The sequence below is a fragment of the Diabrotica virgifera genome, chromosome 5 (assembly GCF_917563875.1).
Source record: "Diabrotica virgifera virgifera chromosome 5, PGI_DIABVI_V3a".
Taxonomy (NCBI): domain Eukaryota; kingdom Metazoa; phylum Arthropoda; class Insecta; order Coleoptera; family Chrysomelidae; genus Diabrotica; species Diabrotica virgifera.
The window spans coordinates 4,747,645-4,762,648 of NC_065447.1; the positions used below are offsets into that span (position 1 = coordinate 4,747,645).

General features: G+C 33.2%; 1 protein-coding gene across 1 annotated transcript in view; it reads left to right on the plus strand.

Moving 5' to 3' along the window:
* The first annotated feature begins 255 nt into the window (after positions 1-255).
* LOC114343821 (hexokinase type 2) overlaps positions 256-15,004 on the plus strand; it is a 170,575-nt gene continuing 155,826 nt past the window's right edge. Inside the window, exons 1-2 of the mRNA XM_028294835.2 lie at positions 256-519; positions 6,170-6,235. Coding sequence (XP_028150636.1) covers positions 502-519; positions 6,170-6,235 — 84 coding nt within the window. The 5' untranslated portion in view covers positions 256-501. The remainder of the gene's footprint in view (positions 520-6,169; positions 6,236-15,004) is intronic.

A 15,004-nucleotide genomic window follows, 5' to 3' on the forward strand; every position in this document is an offset into this window, starting at 1 on the left:
TGATAAATTAAAATTCGTATGAATTTGTATGGTTTTGTTTAGAAAATAAATGTTTTTTGGGAATGATTACTTTACTGTGGATTGACATATTTTTAAGTATGTAGGGTTTGAGTGACCGGTCTATTTGTATGTATAGTGTATAGGCGACAGGTAAAAATACATACGCGCATTCTCTGACGCAGGTGTAAGAAGACGCCTTTAAATTAGTTTCGAAAGTCACGTGGTAATTTTTGTATATTCTTGAAACGTAATCATCGAAATTTTGCAGTGTCTATGTCTATGTCCTTCGTCTTAACACATATAGATAATGTGTTTTTAATCAGTCAGTCCTAGTGTGTTTTTGAACTTTAATAGTGCGACCTCTAAATATATATAAATACAGTGATATTGGCGAGTTATTTTTTTTCTAGTCTCTTTCATACTTTCTCGTTAGACAGTTGAACGTTAGACGATTTTTGGTTTTGAAACGTTGTTAGTGACTTTTTTGAAATTGTGAAAGAAATGGCTCCTGAAATATCAGTAAGTTCAACACCTGTATCAACACTAATAAATTTTTGAAACTCGTTGTTGTGATATTAACATCTATTTTCGAAAAAAATATTTATAAGACGCAAAACCGTACGATTATCTGAGATTTTAATATGTAAAATATTATTATTTATTAAAAATGTTTATAAATATTTAAATTTTGTGTTAACTTTTGGCACGTACCTACAGCTCATTATATAATTCACGATTATACAAAACTCGGAATTTTTAAACGGGCTCACAAATGTATTTTAAATTATGATAATGTAGATTGATTAAAAAATCATTATACAAGGTGTTGGTAAATAGTATATTATTCAACGAGCATGTAATGATGGCTATTACTCACGATGATGAAGTTTGCGACACGAGCCGTAGGCGAGTGTCGTAATTCATCACAGTGAGTAATAGCCATTACATGCGAGTAGAATACTATACTTTTTATACGACCTTTTTTAATTTTAATTAGTAAAAAATTTAATTATCAACTAAACGAGATTTAAATTATAATAATTTAAAAGGATACCTAAATGCTATTCACCCCTAGTACCTACGTGACTGAATAATTGGTTGCCTACTATTACCAAATTATTATTTATTGTAAAAATACAACTAGAAATAGTCAATATAAGTTCTATTCGTTTCCGAAAAATTATAAGCTTAAATTTGTAACTACTCTCAGTGAATCTAATAAATCGGAAATGGTTGTTGTTGGTGGACGTATTTCATATATACCTATATAATTATATATTTACATTTAACTATATATAATTAAATAATATATAAGTATACATATGTTATGACATATTTAACACAATATAACTTTAAAAACAAACACAATATTAGTATTATAGTTATAAATTCCAATTAACATAAACAAAATGCGCTAATATCACTGTCACTAAATTAAATGATAAACGTCAAAATTTTTAGTAAACAAGATATAAACGTAAAAAATATACTGACATTGTTACAGTTAAAATTCCTTTAAAAATTTTTCGGGTTAATTATTGATATAAATTACAATAATTATTGTATTAAATAAATAAGTTTAAGTAATTTTATTTGCAGTTTATATACGATTAATATTAAAAGTGGCATGCGCCACTTGAATCTGACTTCAACCCGTGAGTAATGACCCGTAAGTAACTTCAGCCCGTGAGTAACGAATTATTACTCACGGGTACAGTAATGGGTGCTATTATCTATGAAAAAATAGCGAATAATGAGCATGTTATTAAACGGTTGTAGAAAAATATACTTATTAGGTAGGATAGATCCTTGTGCCTTAGGGCACTTTTCTTCAATCTCGCACATATTCTGTTTTAATTAACATGTATATTGATTTTTTATATACCACATCTATATATACTAAGGATTTCCACAGTTTTCACTGTATTCCTTCACTCAACAGTTCTCGACATGACACCCAGTTCTTTCTGTTTTGTCAGTCCTCTTCCTGCGTAGGTTTCTGCTCTCCATTGCTTTGTCCACTTCATCTCTGAAGGATCTTCGGGGTCTGCCTCTCTTCGTTCTTCCTATCGGGCTCCACTCTGTTCTATTCTATTTATCCAACGATTCTTTGGATTTCTATTTACCCAACGCATCGTTGGATAAATACAACATCTTTATAATAATTTCGTTGATTGATAAATACAGTATTATTTATCACTCTGTATTTATCAATCAACGGTAATATTAATAAACAGCCATACATACATCTTCTTCTTTCAGTAGGTAACCTGTCGGAGTCGGATTATCGAACGTTGGAATCATATTGGCAATAATAACATTGTCTACGGCAGCTCGAAACAGATTAGCGGATGTCTCTTGATACCACTCGGAGATTTTGGAGCCAAGATATCTTTCTTTCGCCTGGGACTCTTCTTACGGCGACCTTGCCATCTATTACGGGCGTAGACGGTTATACCTCCCTGGATGTCTCATTCTTCCCTTCTTCAGAAACTACAGAAACTTCAGGAACGTTACATCCACTAATGGATGTAACGATCACATTTTCCATTAACTCTCTGTTTCTTGCAACATGTATCGGAGATTGTATATCGTTAATCCCTTTGCATTGCCTTATGTTTTGGAGCCAGGACATTTCCTTGAGTCCCATTCCACTCCTGCCTTCAATTTTACCCTCAGACCTACCTTTTCTGTGATCAGAAGACAAAAGACAGTGGACGGAAATAGGGGAGGCCTATATCCAGCAGTGAATGCAAAGGGCTGATTGATGATGATGATGATGCTGTGATCTAGATACGCCGTTTTACTTTTCTTGGTGGTTTCGAAAAGTTGGCGTTCTTGGTTGATTATTTTAAGGACATCTACATTTGTGACTTTCGCCGTCCATGTTATCTTTAGGATACTAGGATACGGTAAAATCACATTTCGAAAACTTCTAATCTGTTTTTATCCCCCCAACCAACTTTAACAGCTCGCAGGTATGTTGATTTGGTTCTAGAATTTGTAGTTAGGCTCTGGTGTGCCTAACTACATTAGGCGAACCAGAGCCATCATTAGAGTGACTACAGACTCCCTTGAAGCAGAAGATATCACTGTTCTGGAGTGGCCTGCTTGCTCACCTGACCTTAACCCTATTGGCTGTGAGTTTCGACGGTAGCGCTCTCTCGCGGTTGAAACTTGTACGTTTCTGATAATTGGTGTACATACCTATGTGAAATATACAAAACGAGAAAAATAGATATTTATCTAGAAAAACACAAATTATGAACTGAAATATTATTGTAACCTGATTACTGAACGAATACACAGAATTAATCGTAAAAGTAATTATGTTTTTTTATTTGATTCATTATAATTTTAATATTTAATATATAAATTCGTGCGACTGGATGACTGCTTGCGCAAGAGGCCATTGAGAAAAAGAAGAAGTTTATGTGAAATTTAGAGGTTACCTGAGGCTGTGGATTTCGTCGGTAGCGCTCTCTCGCGGTTTGAAACTTGTACTTTTCTGATAAAATTGTTCAAATTCAATACACGAAACTGCCACTAACAGCGCTGGCGAAAACTGTCAAATCCCCTCTACTCATCGGCTCACAGTCAATAGAGCATTTGTGAGATATGCGTAAAAGAAAAATTAGAGCTCGTCGGGATAATCCACAAAACACCGCACGGCTAGTGCAAGCTCCTCCTGAAGAATGAAGCAACCTACCACAACGAAATGCTAACAATAAGGGTTGGGGTGATAACACTGACTACTAAAAACGAAACATAAACAAATAAAAACAATTTAAACATTATTCGTTTTACATTCAAATTTTTTAAGTTATATCAGATGATATAAGAAATATCAGATGATTCCATGTAAGTTAGGTTGTGTGTATTTATTACATTTTTAAACTAAAAAGGGGTAGTTCCCTGGGTTGGCTGTATACCTTATAGTTAAACAAACTGGAACATGAAGTAAAAACCACTTCTATGTAAAAGGTATATTTACTAAAAATTTTTAGAATCCTAATGGATTCAATAAAATGAGTTCATCAGAACGTTTTCAAACCTATCGGTCCATCATCAGTGAATTTGAATACTTGCAAAATAGCCCCAGAACCAAACAATGGTTGTGATTATAAATAAATCTACATTATGTTAAAATAAATTTAAAATGGCTAAACGCCGATGTTCAGGGATTAAACCTCTGGGAACATGGTGACACTCTACCCGAGGACCCAATCAACCATCTTCGGTCAACGATGACTACTAAGTCACTTTTTCCGTTTTTAGTAGTCAGTTTTTCGCAGTTTAGTAGTAGTTACGTCACTTAGTAGTCATCGTTGACCGAAGATGGTTGATTGGGTCCTCGGGTAGAGTTTCACCATGTTCCCAGAGGTTTAATCCCTGAACATCGGCGTTTAGCCATTTTAAATTTATTTTAACATAATGTAGATTTATTTATAATCACAACCATTGTTTGGTTCTGGGGCTATTTTGCAAGTATTCAAATTCACTGATGATGGACCGATAGGTTTGAAAACGTTCTGATGAACTCATTTTATTGAATCCATTGGGATTCTAAAAATTTTTAGTAAATATACCTTTTACATAGAAGTGGTTTTTACTTCATGTTCCAGTTTGTTATTACATTTTTCGTGCATACCTATTCGAGTATTTAGGTATCACTCGACAAATGACATCCAAATTGAATATATACAAATAAACACCTCAAGTAATTAGTCTTCCGCTATAAATAAACCAAGTTTTTTACGTCATGAATTTTTGTAACCGATACATCATTGAACATTTTCCAAAACCACAATATTTCCATTTCATAATGATAAAAGAGTGGTTTTTATCGGTTGGAATTTGAACGAAGTTTATATTTGAATTTATACAGGGTGTTTTATTGGGAAACGAAAGTACTTAAATGCCACAGACATGTCACTGAGGCGGTTCTAGAAATACTACATTTATTGCCCCACCAATTTTTATAAGTAACCGAGTTACAGGTGTTTTATCGAATCGTTTATTTTTTTCCGAATCCATAAATTTAGAATCACCTTGTATATTTTTTTGATATTTGGTACACATTATGTATTATGTCTCATTTAGAACCCAAACGACCCACTCACTAATCACAAGAAAAATCCAGTAATTTTGATCTTGAAAAGACTAGGAATTTTTAAAATACGTTTGCATATTTAAAAAGAGTATAAAAAACTAAGTTTAATAGTTCTTATTGTGAAAATACTAAAGATTTATTAACTACAGTGTACAGTGTGTATTTTATTAATTCCGGTTCATACATTTTTAGTAGGTTGTAAAATACCTTCTAATACTTTAGTAGGTAATACAAATTCAAAAAAGTTAACAACCCTTTAGACTTTAGACTAAAACACTGGTGTCTGACACCGGTGTCCGCCAAATTGCAGCAAAACATTGTTTTAAATGAACGGCTTCAGACGAGCCAATTTGATGGTCTGGCTGATTTTAGTGGCTCACCAACGCTTTGCTGCAATTGAACACCGGTGGCGGACACCGTTGTCAGACACCAGTGTCTTAGTCTGAAAGGGTACTAACACATCCACTGAGAAAGCTTCAGCTACCTGAGGAAAGCTACACCTACCTCTGGAGTCTGGAATACTCAGGGTATTTTAGCATTATTGCCACAAACTGGTTGCATTGTTCCTGTAGTCATTCTTTACCAAGTTAACATATTCCTATTCTAACTTGGCTACACCGTACTAATAACGACTAAGGAGTCAGAAATGCGTATCTACGGTTGCATTCCATTTTATATGTGCTTTATATTTTTTTCCTGCTTGTTGCGAGATATACCTACCGATAATAGGTACTTCCTACCTTGATTTTAGTATTAACTCGCATTAATCTTTCCTTATTTGTTTGTTTGAAACGTTCTAAATCTAAACGTTTGGCATTCCTTTCCTCAGGTAGCTGTAGCTTCCTCCGTGAATGTGTTAGTTGTTGCTCTAGAATCCTCAGGGTCTTCTAACATTATTGAACCCTACTCCTAGTCTAACTGATGACGACCAACGAGTTATGAATCCGTATATGGGTGTATCCCATCATATACATATTTTGTTTTTTTTTCTTCCTTGTTATACCGATATGTACTTACTACCTTGATTATATATTAAGATCTACTTTTTATTTTTAGCATAAAACCAACATCCATCCTCCAGAAGAGCATCCTCCATCTTCAGAGAGCCTGGCGTCCAAAGATGTGAGTACAATATTGTAATATGTATTACCGTATTGATGTGTACACTGTACACTATATTATAATCATAATAATAGGTCTGGATCCCGCGTATGAAAAAAAGTTGATTAATAGCAAGCTGAAAATTTGTTAATAGTTTAAGGGTGTCAAGTTGGACAAATTTTGATATATAGGAACACTGGAACAGGGGAAGTTTTAATTGTGGAACAGGTTAAAAATTTGGAACGGTCAGATCACGAAAACGTCACATGTATTTTGTCCGACAGAACTTCCAATTGATTTGTTACCCGTTCATTAAACTCTCATGCAAAAATCAGGCTGCTATTTATCACCAAATGGGAATTATAATTAGTGGAACACGTAGAATATGTCAAATGACAGGAATTATGACAGGTGATAAATAGCAGTCTGGTTTTTGGATGAGGGTTTAATGAAAGGGTAACAAATCGATTGGAAGTTATGTCGGACAAAATACATGTGACGTTTTCGTGGTCTGACCGTTCCAAATTTTTAACCTGTTCCACAGTTAAAACTTCCCCTGTTCCATTGTTCCTATATATCAACGTTTGTCCGACTAGACACCCTTAAGCTATTAACAAATTTTCAGCTTGCTATTAATCAACTTTTTTTCATACGCGGGATCCAGACCTATAAAGATGCATTACAAATAACCAAACCAAGACACGTTGAATGATATAGGGAGCACTCCCAAATCATAATTTACAATGTATATATGTTACCGGCCAAACCCGATTTAAGGATAAACTAGTTTGGCCTAGGACAAACTAGTTTGTCCTAAGCGCGTTAGGATAAACTAGTATGGCCTAGGCCAAACTAATTTGTCTTATCGCGTGTAGGCCAAATTAGTTTTTCCTAGGCTAAACTAGTTTATCCTGATATAAATACAGGATTATATCAGGATAAACTAGTTTAGACTAGTCTAAACCAATTTAATCTACTCGAAAGTAATTGATTAGAGATTGGTTGCTGATTAAAACGTAAGTTTAGAAGACACTATTAAGAGTTGTAATGTAAGACTTTTAATTATTTAGGGTAAATGATAAACCAAGATGGCACTTGTATGAAAGATATAGAAATGAAAATAGTACGGGGAAAACAAGCTACGAAAGCACTCCAAGAAGTGATATGGAAGAACACTAACTAAAGAAAACAAAAAAGGATTTTTCAGGGCATAATGCTGAATATTACCCTACAAGAATGGAAGAATGGCCAGTGGCAACAATAATACGAAATAAAATACGAACAGTTGAATTAGAGTTTATGAGAAGGTGTCTACAAATCACCAAGTAGGATAGAATAATAACAGAGGAAATATTAAACAGAATAGAAGTAGAATGCTCAATTACAAAAAAGTTGTAGTAGTAAAAGTAGAGCCCAGAAATGTTAGGGACATGTACAAAGAATGCCGGAGCACACGTGGCCGAAAAGATTACTGGAGTGAGACCCGCGGGGAGAAAGACGAAGAGGTACATCTGCCGTGAGATGGAAAACTTACGGAAATGCTATGATAGATAGAGACCTCAGAGATGGCGACTGGGAGAATAGAGTGCCATGGAAGACGAAAACAGCAAACTCATAATGGGAAAAAGCCACGAAGAAGAAAGTAATTCAGTGAACTAGTACAGCTCAAAATATGTAAATAATAAATTGAATAAAATACTTTGTTCTTGGAAAAATAATCATTTTTATTAAAATTATAATTATTCGTAACAAACAATAATAATAACAATAACATTAGCATGTATCAATATCTTTATTCGATGTATCATAATAATATGGTACAATATATCGATGTATAATTTTTTTTACCATCCCTGTTGGGACGTGATTTGGGAATTCCCCGCATGTAATAGCTATTTGTATAACAAGGGAGGAAAGGGCTACTTTTCCTCCCGAGAATGAAGTTTACTGCCCGACGCGTAGCGGAGGGCAGTAATCATTCAAGGGAGGAAAAGGCACTTTACTCCCATGTTATACATATGGTTTTTCCACCTTCCTCAAATAACAAGTCATGTTTTCATTTTTACTTAATTTATTTATGTAACTAACCAACAAAATTTATTAGAACTAAAACTAACAAGTACGTACAATATAACTGTCAACTGTCAAATATAAGTCAAATTAATAATGTAAACATTGTTATCAAAATAACAATTTACTGTTTTTTACCATTCTGCAAAATACAGAGTGTTTTATAAATAAACGTTAAAATGTATAGAAACTTACGTAATAGAAAATAGATATTGTACAGGGCGTCAATAAGTTACATTTCATGAATGAAATATCATGACGTCACTTTTACTTTTCCTCCCTAGGGAGGAAAAATATTTTCCTCCCTAGGGAGGAAAAGTACAACTTTGCTCCCTACAATCAGGTCCGGAAAAGTATACTTTCGGTAGAGGTAGGTGGAAAAAGTCCTTACATGTTCGCTAAATTACTTACGACTCGGCTAAAAATTGGTTTAGACTAGGCCATACTAGTTTATCCTGAAGTGTGCGTCTTTACATCAGGATAAACTAGTTTGGCCTGAAGTGTGTGTATTTATACATATCAGGATAAACTAGTTTGTCCTGAAATCGGGTTTGGCCTGTAACATATACATTGTAAACCCCAATTCATGATTTACAAAGTTTATACATTGTAAATCATGATTCGGGAGCACTAGTGCTCCTCGTAACATTTGTTTAATATATATAGCTGTGTAACAGCGTAGCAAGGGGCTGCGTGCTAGACATGACATGGCTAACTTCAAGCCAGTCAACATGGTTGTCACTTGTATGATTTATTGTATGTAAGATGTTTAGTAAGTTTTATAAAAATATATAAGTTTACTCAATACTATGATTGTTTGACTTATAACCCATTAAATAAAGTAGTTTAAACATGGCGCAGTCAAACAGCTAGTTGGGTTATAGTTTACAGTCGAAAAGCTAAATTTATAGCAACTTGTACACGAGGTACCATACATAACCTACAATGGCAGTGATGGGAATAAATGTAAAATTACCACCAGATTTTGACCTGCAGGATCAAAATGCTGCAAGCGAATGGAAGTTCTGGAAGACTAGTTTCGAAGATTATTTACTAGCAACGGGACAAGACCAGTCAGCAGATAAAATGAAAATGTCAATTTTAAGAAATATAATTGGGGCTGAGTCTGCCAAAATTATGTCCACATTCGAGATCCCAGAAGCCGAAAATAACAAGTATGACTTGATGATATCACTAATCGATAAGTATGTTAATCCAAGGATGAATGAATCATTTGAAAGATACAATTTTATCATGAGGGTCCAGAAAGAAGGAGAGTCGTTTGAGCAGTTTCTTACTAGTTGTAGACATTTGATTCGAACATGTAATTATAATGAAATTGATCCAGAACAAACAGCCGAAGATAAAGCTCTGAGAGACAAAATATTAATGGGCATCAGAGATCCAGTTACTAGAGAAGCTCTATTGAGAGTGGACAAACTTACCCTACAAAAAGCCATCGAATTTTGTAGAACTAGTGAACAAAGTAAGAACCAAAATTTGAAATTTCATACCGAAAGAAAAGATGTAGACATAGGAGAAGTTCGTAAAGAGAGGTACCAGGGCCATAGAAATTATAATAACTCTAGAAGTAAAGCGAATACCAATGAAAAATTCAAGTGTAAAAGATGTCAATCAACTCATGGGGCCAGAGAATGTCCAGCGTATGGAAAGAAATGTAAGAAATGTGGGCTTTTAAACCATTTTGCAAAGTCGTGTAGAGTGAAGAATATTGATGTCATAGATGAAGATAGCAGTGATGGATCAGCTGATAGTTTTGTAGGAAATGTCAATAAAGTATACCAAAATGTAAGTAGTCAAAATATTTGGGATGAAATTATAGAAATTGAAAACAAGAGAATTAAAGTAAAACTTGACACAGGTGCAGATGTAAGTATAATTCCATTAAAAATTTTTAAGAAAATTGATAAACAATTTAAAATTAGGGATAATCATTATGTACTGAAAGGGTTTGAGGGTACTCAGGCTAGAACAATGGGTGTCGTAAATTTATTTTGTAAACATAAAAATAAGTATGTTTACGAGGATTTTACAATTATTAATGGGGCAACTCGAGTTCTTTTAAGTGGTAAATTATGTATTGATTTGGGGTTAGTTAAACGAATCAACAATATTGAGAGTTGTGGTACTTTAGAATTAGCAGAAAGGGATAAATTTATAAACCTTAACCCTGAAGTTTTTAGAGGTCATGGTAAATTTTGTGGTAAACATAGGATCACTACAGTAGACAATTTTGAGCCAGTAAGTTACCCACCTGTAAATGTACCTGTCGCAATTAGAGATAATTTAAAAAATGAATTAGATAGGTTGACAAAAAGAGGGGCAATTGTCAAAGTTAACGAAATTGACCCCAGGGCAAGCATAAACCGCATTGTTATTGTGGAAAAGCAAAATGGTAAGTTACGTTTATGCTTAGACCCATTAGATCTAAACAAACAAATAGTCCGCAAACCAAGAGTAGTACATAAATTGGAAGATGTTTGTGCACAAATGATAGGTAAAAAGATATTTTCTATATTTGATCTCTCTGAAGGGTATCATCATTTAGAACTTGACGAGACATCATCATGGAAATGCTGTTTTGCAACTTCTTATGGAATTTTCAGATATAAAGTATTGCCATATGGATTATCAAATTCCCAAGATCTGTTTCAAGAAGTAGTAGAAGATAAATTTAAAGGTATAGAGAATTTATTGATTTGTCATGATGATATGATTGTTATGGGAACAACAAAAGAAGAACATGATACAACTGTTAAAAAAGTGTTAGAAAGGGCTAAAGAAGTAGGAGCAAAGTTTAATGGGGACAAATTTCAATATTGTCAAGAAGAGGTCAGATTTATGGGTCAAGTTTTTTCACATAAAGGGATGCAAATAGATCCTGACAGAGTGGAATCACTTTGTAAACTTGAAAAACCAAATAGTAAAGTAGAATTACAAAGAATTTTGGGCGCATTTAATTACGTTAGACGGTACATTCCGAACATGGCTGAACATATTCAACCTCTTTGTCAATTACTTAAAAATAATGTAGAATGGGTGTGGCTCCCGTCACATCAAAAATGTTTTGATAATTTAAAGAACATAATTTGTAAATCACCAGCGTTAGTCCCTTATGATCCTAATCAAAAAATTATTTTACAATGTGATGCATCTAAAAATGGTTTAGGTGTTTGTATGTTCCAGAAATATGATTCTATTTTAAAATTAGTAGCTTGTGCATCACGAAATATGAATGATAGTGAAATAAATTATAGTCAGACTGAGAAGGAACTATTGGCAATTTATTATGCTACTCAAAAATTTCACAATTTTATTTATAATTTTGATGTTGACGTTCAATCAGATCACAAACCTATAATCTCCATTATGAAGAAGCCAATCTCCAAAATTGGATCAGTTAGACTCCAACGTTTAAGGCTTAAACTTCTCAAGTACAGATTAAATGTATATTTTGTTCCTGGGAAAGACATACATTTTGCTGATATGCTATCTAGGTCCAGTTTAAATATAGAGACACATGACCCAGAAATGTTTGAAATGGTCCACTCAGTGAGTAAACATTTACCTATGAGCCAGGAAAAGCAATCTGAGTTAAGACTAGCTACTAGCCAGGATGAGGCATTAGCAGTAATTTTTGATTTTTATTATAATGGGTGGCCAAAAGAAAAAAATGTTCCTCAAGTGTGTAAAAAGTACTATGGTATAAGAGATTCACTGTATTTTGAAGCTGGCATCGCATTTATTGATGACAAAATAATTATTCCGAAAAAACTTAGGCTTGACATGATAAAATTGCTTCACAAAGGCCATATAGGAGTCAGTAAAACTATAAACAAAGCCAGGAGTATATATTATTGGCCAGGACTTAATGATGATGTGACAAACTATATAAAAAAATGCAGGATATGTGAGAAATACAGACCAAATAATTTTAAAGAACCAATGATGCCTCATGACATTCCCAGACTAAGATTCAATAAAGTTGGTACAGACATTTTAGAGTATGGTTCAAAAGCATATTTAGTAATTGTAGACTATTTTTCGCATTGGTTGGACATTTCAATATTAAAAGATAAAACCTCCAGTTCAGTAATCAACTCATTTCAAGATACTTTTAGTAGATTTGGATATCCAGAAATTTTAATTGCAGATAATCTACCATTTACTTCGGTAAAATGTAAAAATTATTATAGAGAAAAAGACATTACAATTATGACATGCACTCCACATTACCACCAGAGTAATGGACTTGCAGAAAAAGCAGTCAATATAAGCAAACAAATTTTAAGAAAGAGTAATGAGGAAAATGTTGATTTTAGAGATTTGGTGATGGAATATAATAATACCTGCATAATAAATCTTGATGCATCTCCAGCTCAAATTTTACAGAGCAGGATCCTGAGAGGACAATTACCAACTACAGCTAATAAATTAGAACCTACAATCCAGAAACAAGTATATAAGAATTTATGCAAAGAAAAAGAGAAATTACAAGTACGTTATGATAAGACAGCACGACGAAGACCAGTAGAGTTTAGAAAGGGAGATAGGGTAGTAATAAGAAGTTCAAAAGATAATTATTGGCGTAAAGCAATTGTGTTAGAAAAGGCCAATGAACCTAGATCATATTGGGTGAAAAAAGAAGATAACAATAAAATTATTAGACGGAATTCACACCAAATGAAACATTCATACACCACAACACTTGAAAAAGAACTCATTTTAGAACCCGAGTTGTACCCTGATATTCAGTCACAAAGTGTTCATAAAGATACCACTCACATTAACGTAAATGATAGTGTTAATAAAACCATTAGTTGCCCAAGCCCAAATGTAAAATCAGTACCTACATTGAGTCATAAAGTCAACCCAAATATTGAGACTTCTAACAGTTATAAGACGAGAGTTGGTCGTAATATAAAGACCCCTTATAGATATCGATCTTAGGGGGAAGGTGTTTAATATATATAGCTGTGTAACAGCGTAGCAAGGGGCTGCGTGCTAGACATGACATGGCTAACTTCAAGCCAGTCAACATGGTTGTCACTTGTATGATTTATTGTATGTAAGATGTTTAGTAAGTTTTATAAAAATATATAAGTTTACTCAATACTATGATTGTTTGACTTATAACCCATTAAATAAAGTAGTTTAAACAACATTCAAAGTATCTTGGTATGTTTATTTCTAGTGCATATTTATTGTGATTTTAGTATAAAACTTTCCATTTAGCTCGAATACCAAAAAAGTAGGAAATTTATCATTGATAATACCTATTAGTACGTTCTTTAACGGTAAAATATTGCAAAACCTCTAAATTTTAAAGAACCGCTTGGATTGACATGAAATTTGGCACACACATAGCTAACAAGTCAATGAAAAAAAGTGATATTGTGCCGATGTGTGCTTTTGCCCTGGGGTTGGTTTTCACCCCCCTTGGGGGTGAAAAAATATACGACCAAAGTAAGTTCAGAAATGGATAAACTGACTAATTGTAAGTAACTTTTGTTCGATAGAGTTTTTTCATTAAGTCAATATTTTTCGAGTTATTTTCCAGTGAATATGTTCATTTTTTCAACAAAATAACCACGCTTTTAGACAGTTTTTCGCAAATAACTCAAAAAGTAAGTATTTTCTCGAAAACAGCATTCTTAGCAAAAATATAGCATGTAAAAAAATTTAAAAAAATGATGTATATATCACGTCTCTATACCTAGTAGAAGCAGAGTTATAGCTGATGAAAAATAGGTTTATATTCGTCAAATTAAAAATGGAATACTTTAACGTGAAATAACCAAAAATGAAGCACATTTCAGGGAAAACTCATTACAACTTATTTAAAGTCTTTAAAAAAAAGGTTCATTTTTGTTTTATAAAAAAAAATTTAGCATCAAATGTAAACAAGTTACGCTCAAAATAAAGTTAGTCCCTTTTTTTGGTAAAAAACCGGGAAAATCACCTCCTAATTAGTATCTCAAATAAACTTAATCGTTATGACTTTACAAGTTTCTTGACTCGTGTATGTATTGTTTATATGATCTGTAAGTTTCATCGGTTCAGAGTCCTTATTTTTGAAAGGGCTGTAGTTAAAAGGGGTTGAACGAGTCACTGATCACGAATGTATGCAAATTTAGAAACACCAAATCTTAATCAATTTTTGTCTTACAGAAAAACAAAAGAATACAGGATATTCAGAAAAGCAATGCTGACTTTTTTTGGTTTTTGAGATTTTTGGTACCTCTAACAATTTTTAAGTTATTTTGAACAAAAGCATATTTTTCAAAGTTAAAATTTTTGAAAATTATATTTTGAAACCAAATTTTTTTAAAAATAAGCACTTTGAATCGATGAAACTTACAGATCATATAAACACAACATAAGTAAAATAATTTGTGGAGCGGTAACGATTAATTTAATTTAAGTTGCTAATTAGGGGGTGGTCTTCCCGATTTTTTTTTGCCAAAACAAAAGGGACCAACTTTATTTTGAGCGTAACTTGCTTAAATTTGATGCTAGAAACTTTTTATAAAAACAGAAATAAAGCTTTTTTTAAACACTTAAAAAAGTTATAATGGGTTTTCCCCAAAAAGTGCTTAATTTTTTGGATATTTCACGTCGAAATATTCTATTTGAAATTTGGCGAATATGAACCTATTTTTCATAGGCTATAACTCTGGTTCTACGAGATCCAGAGAC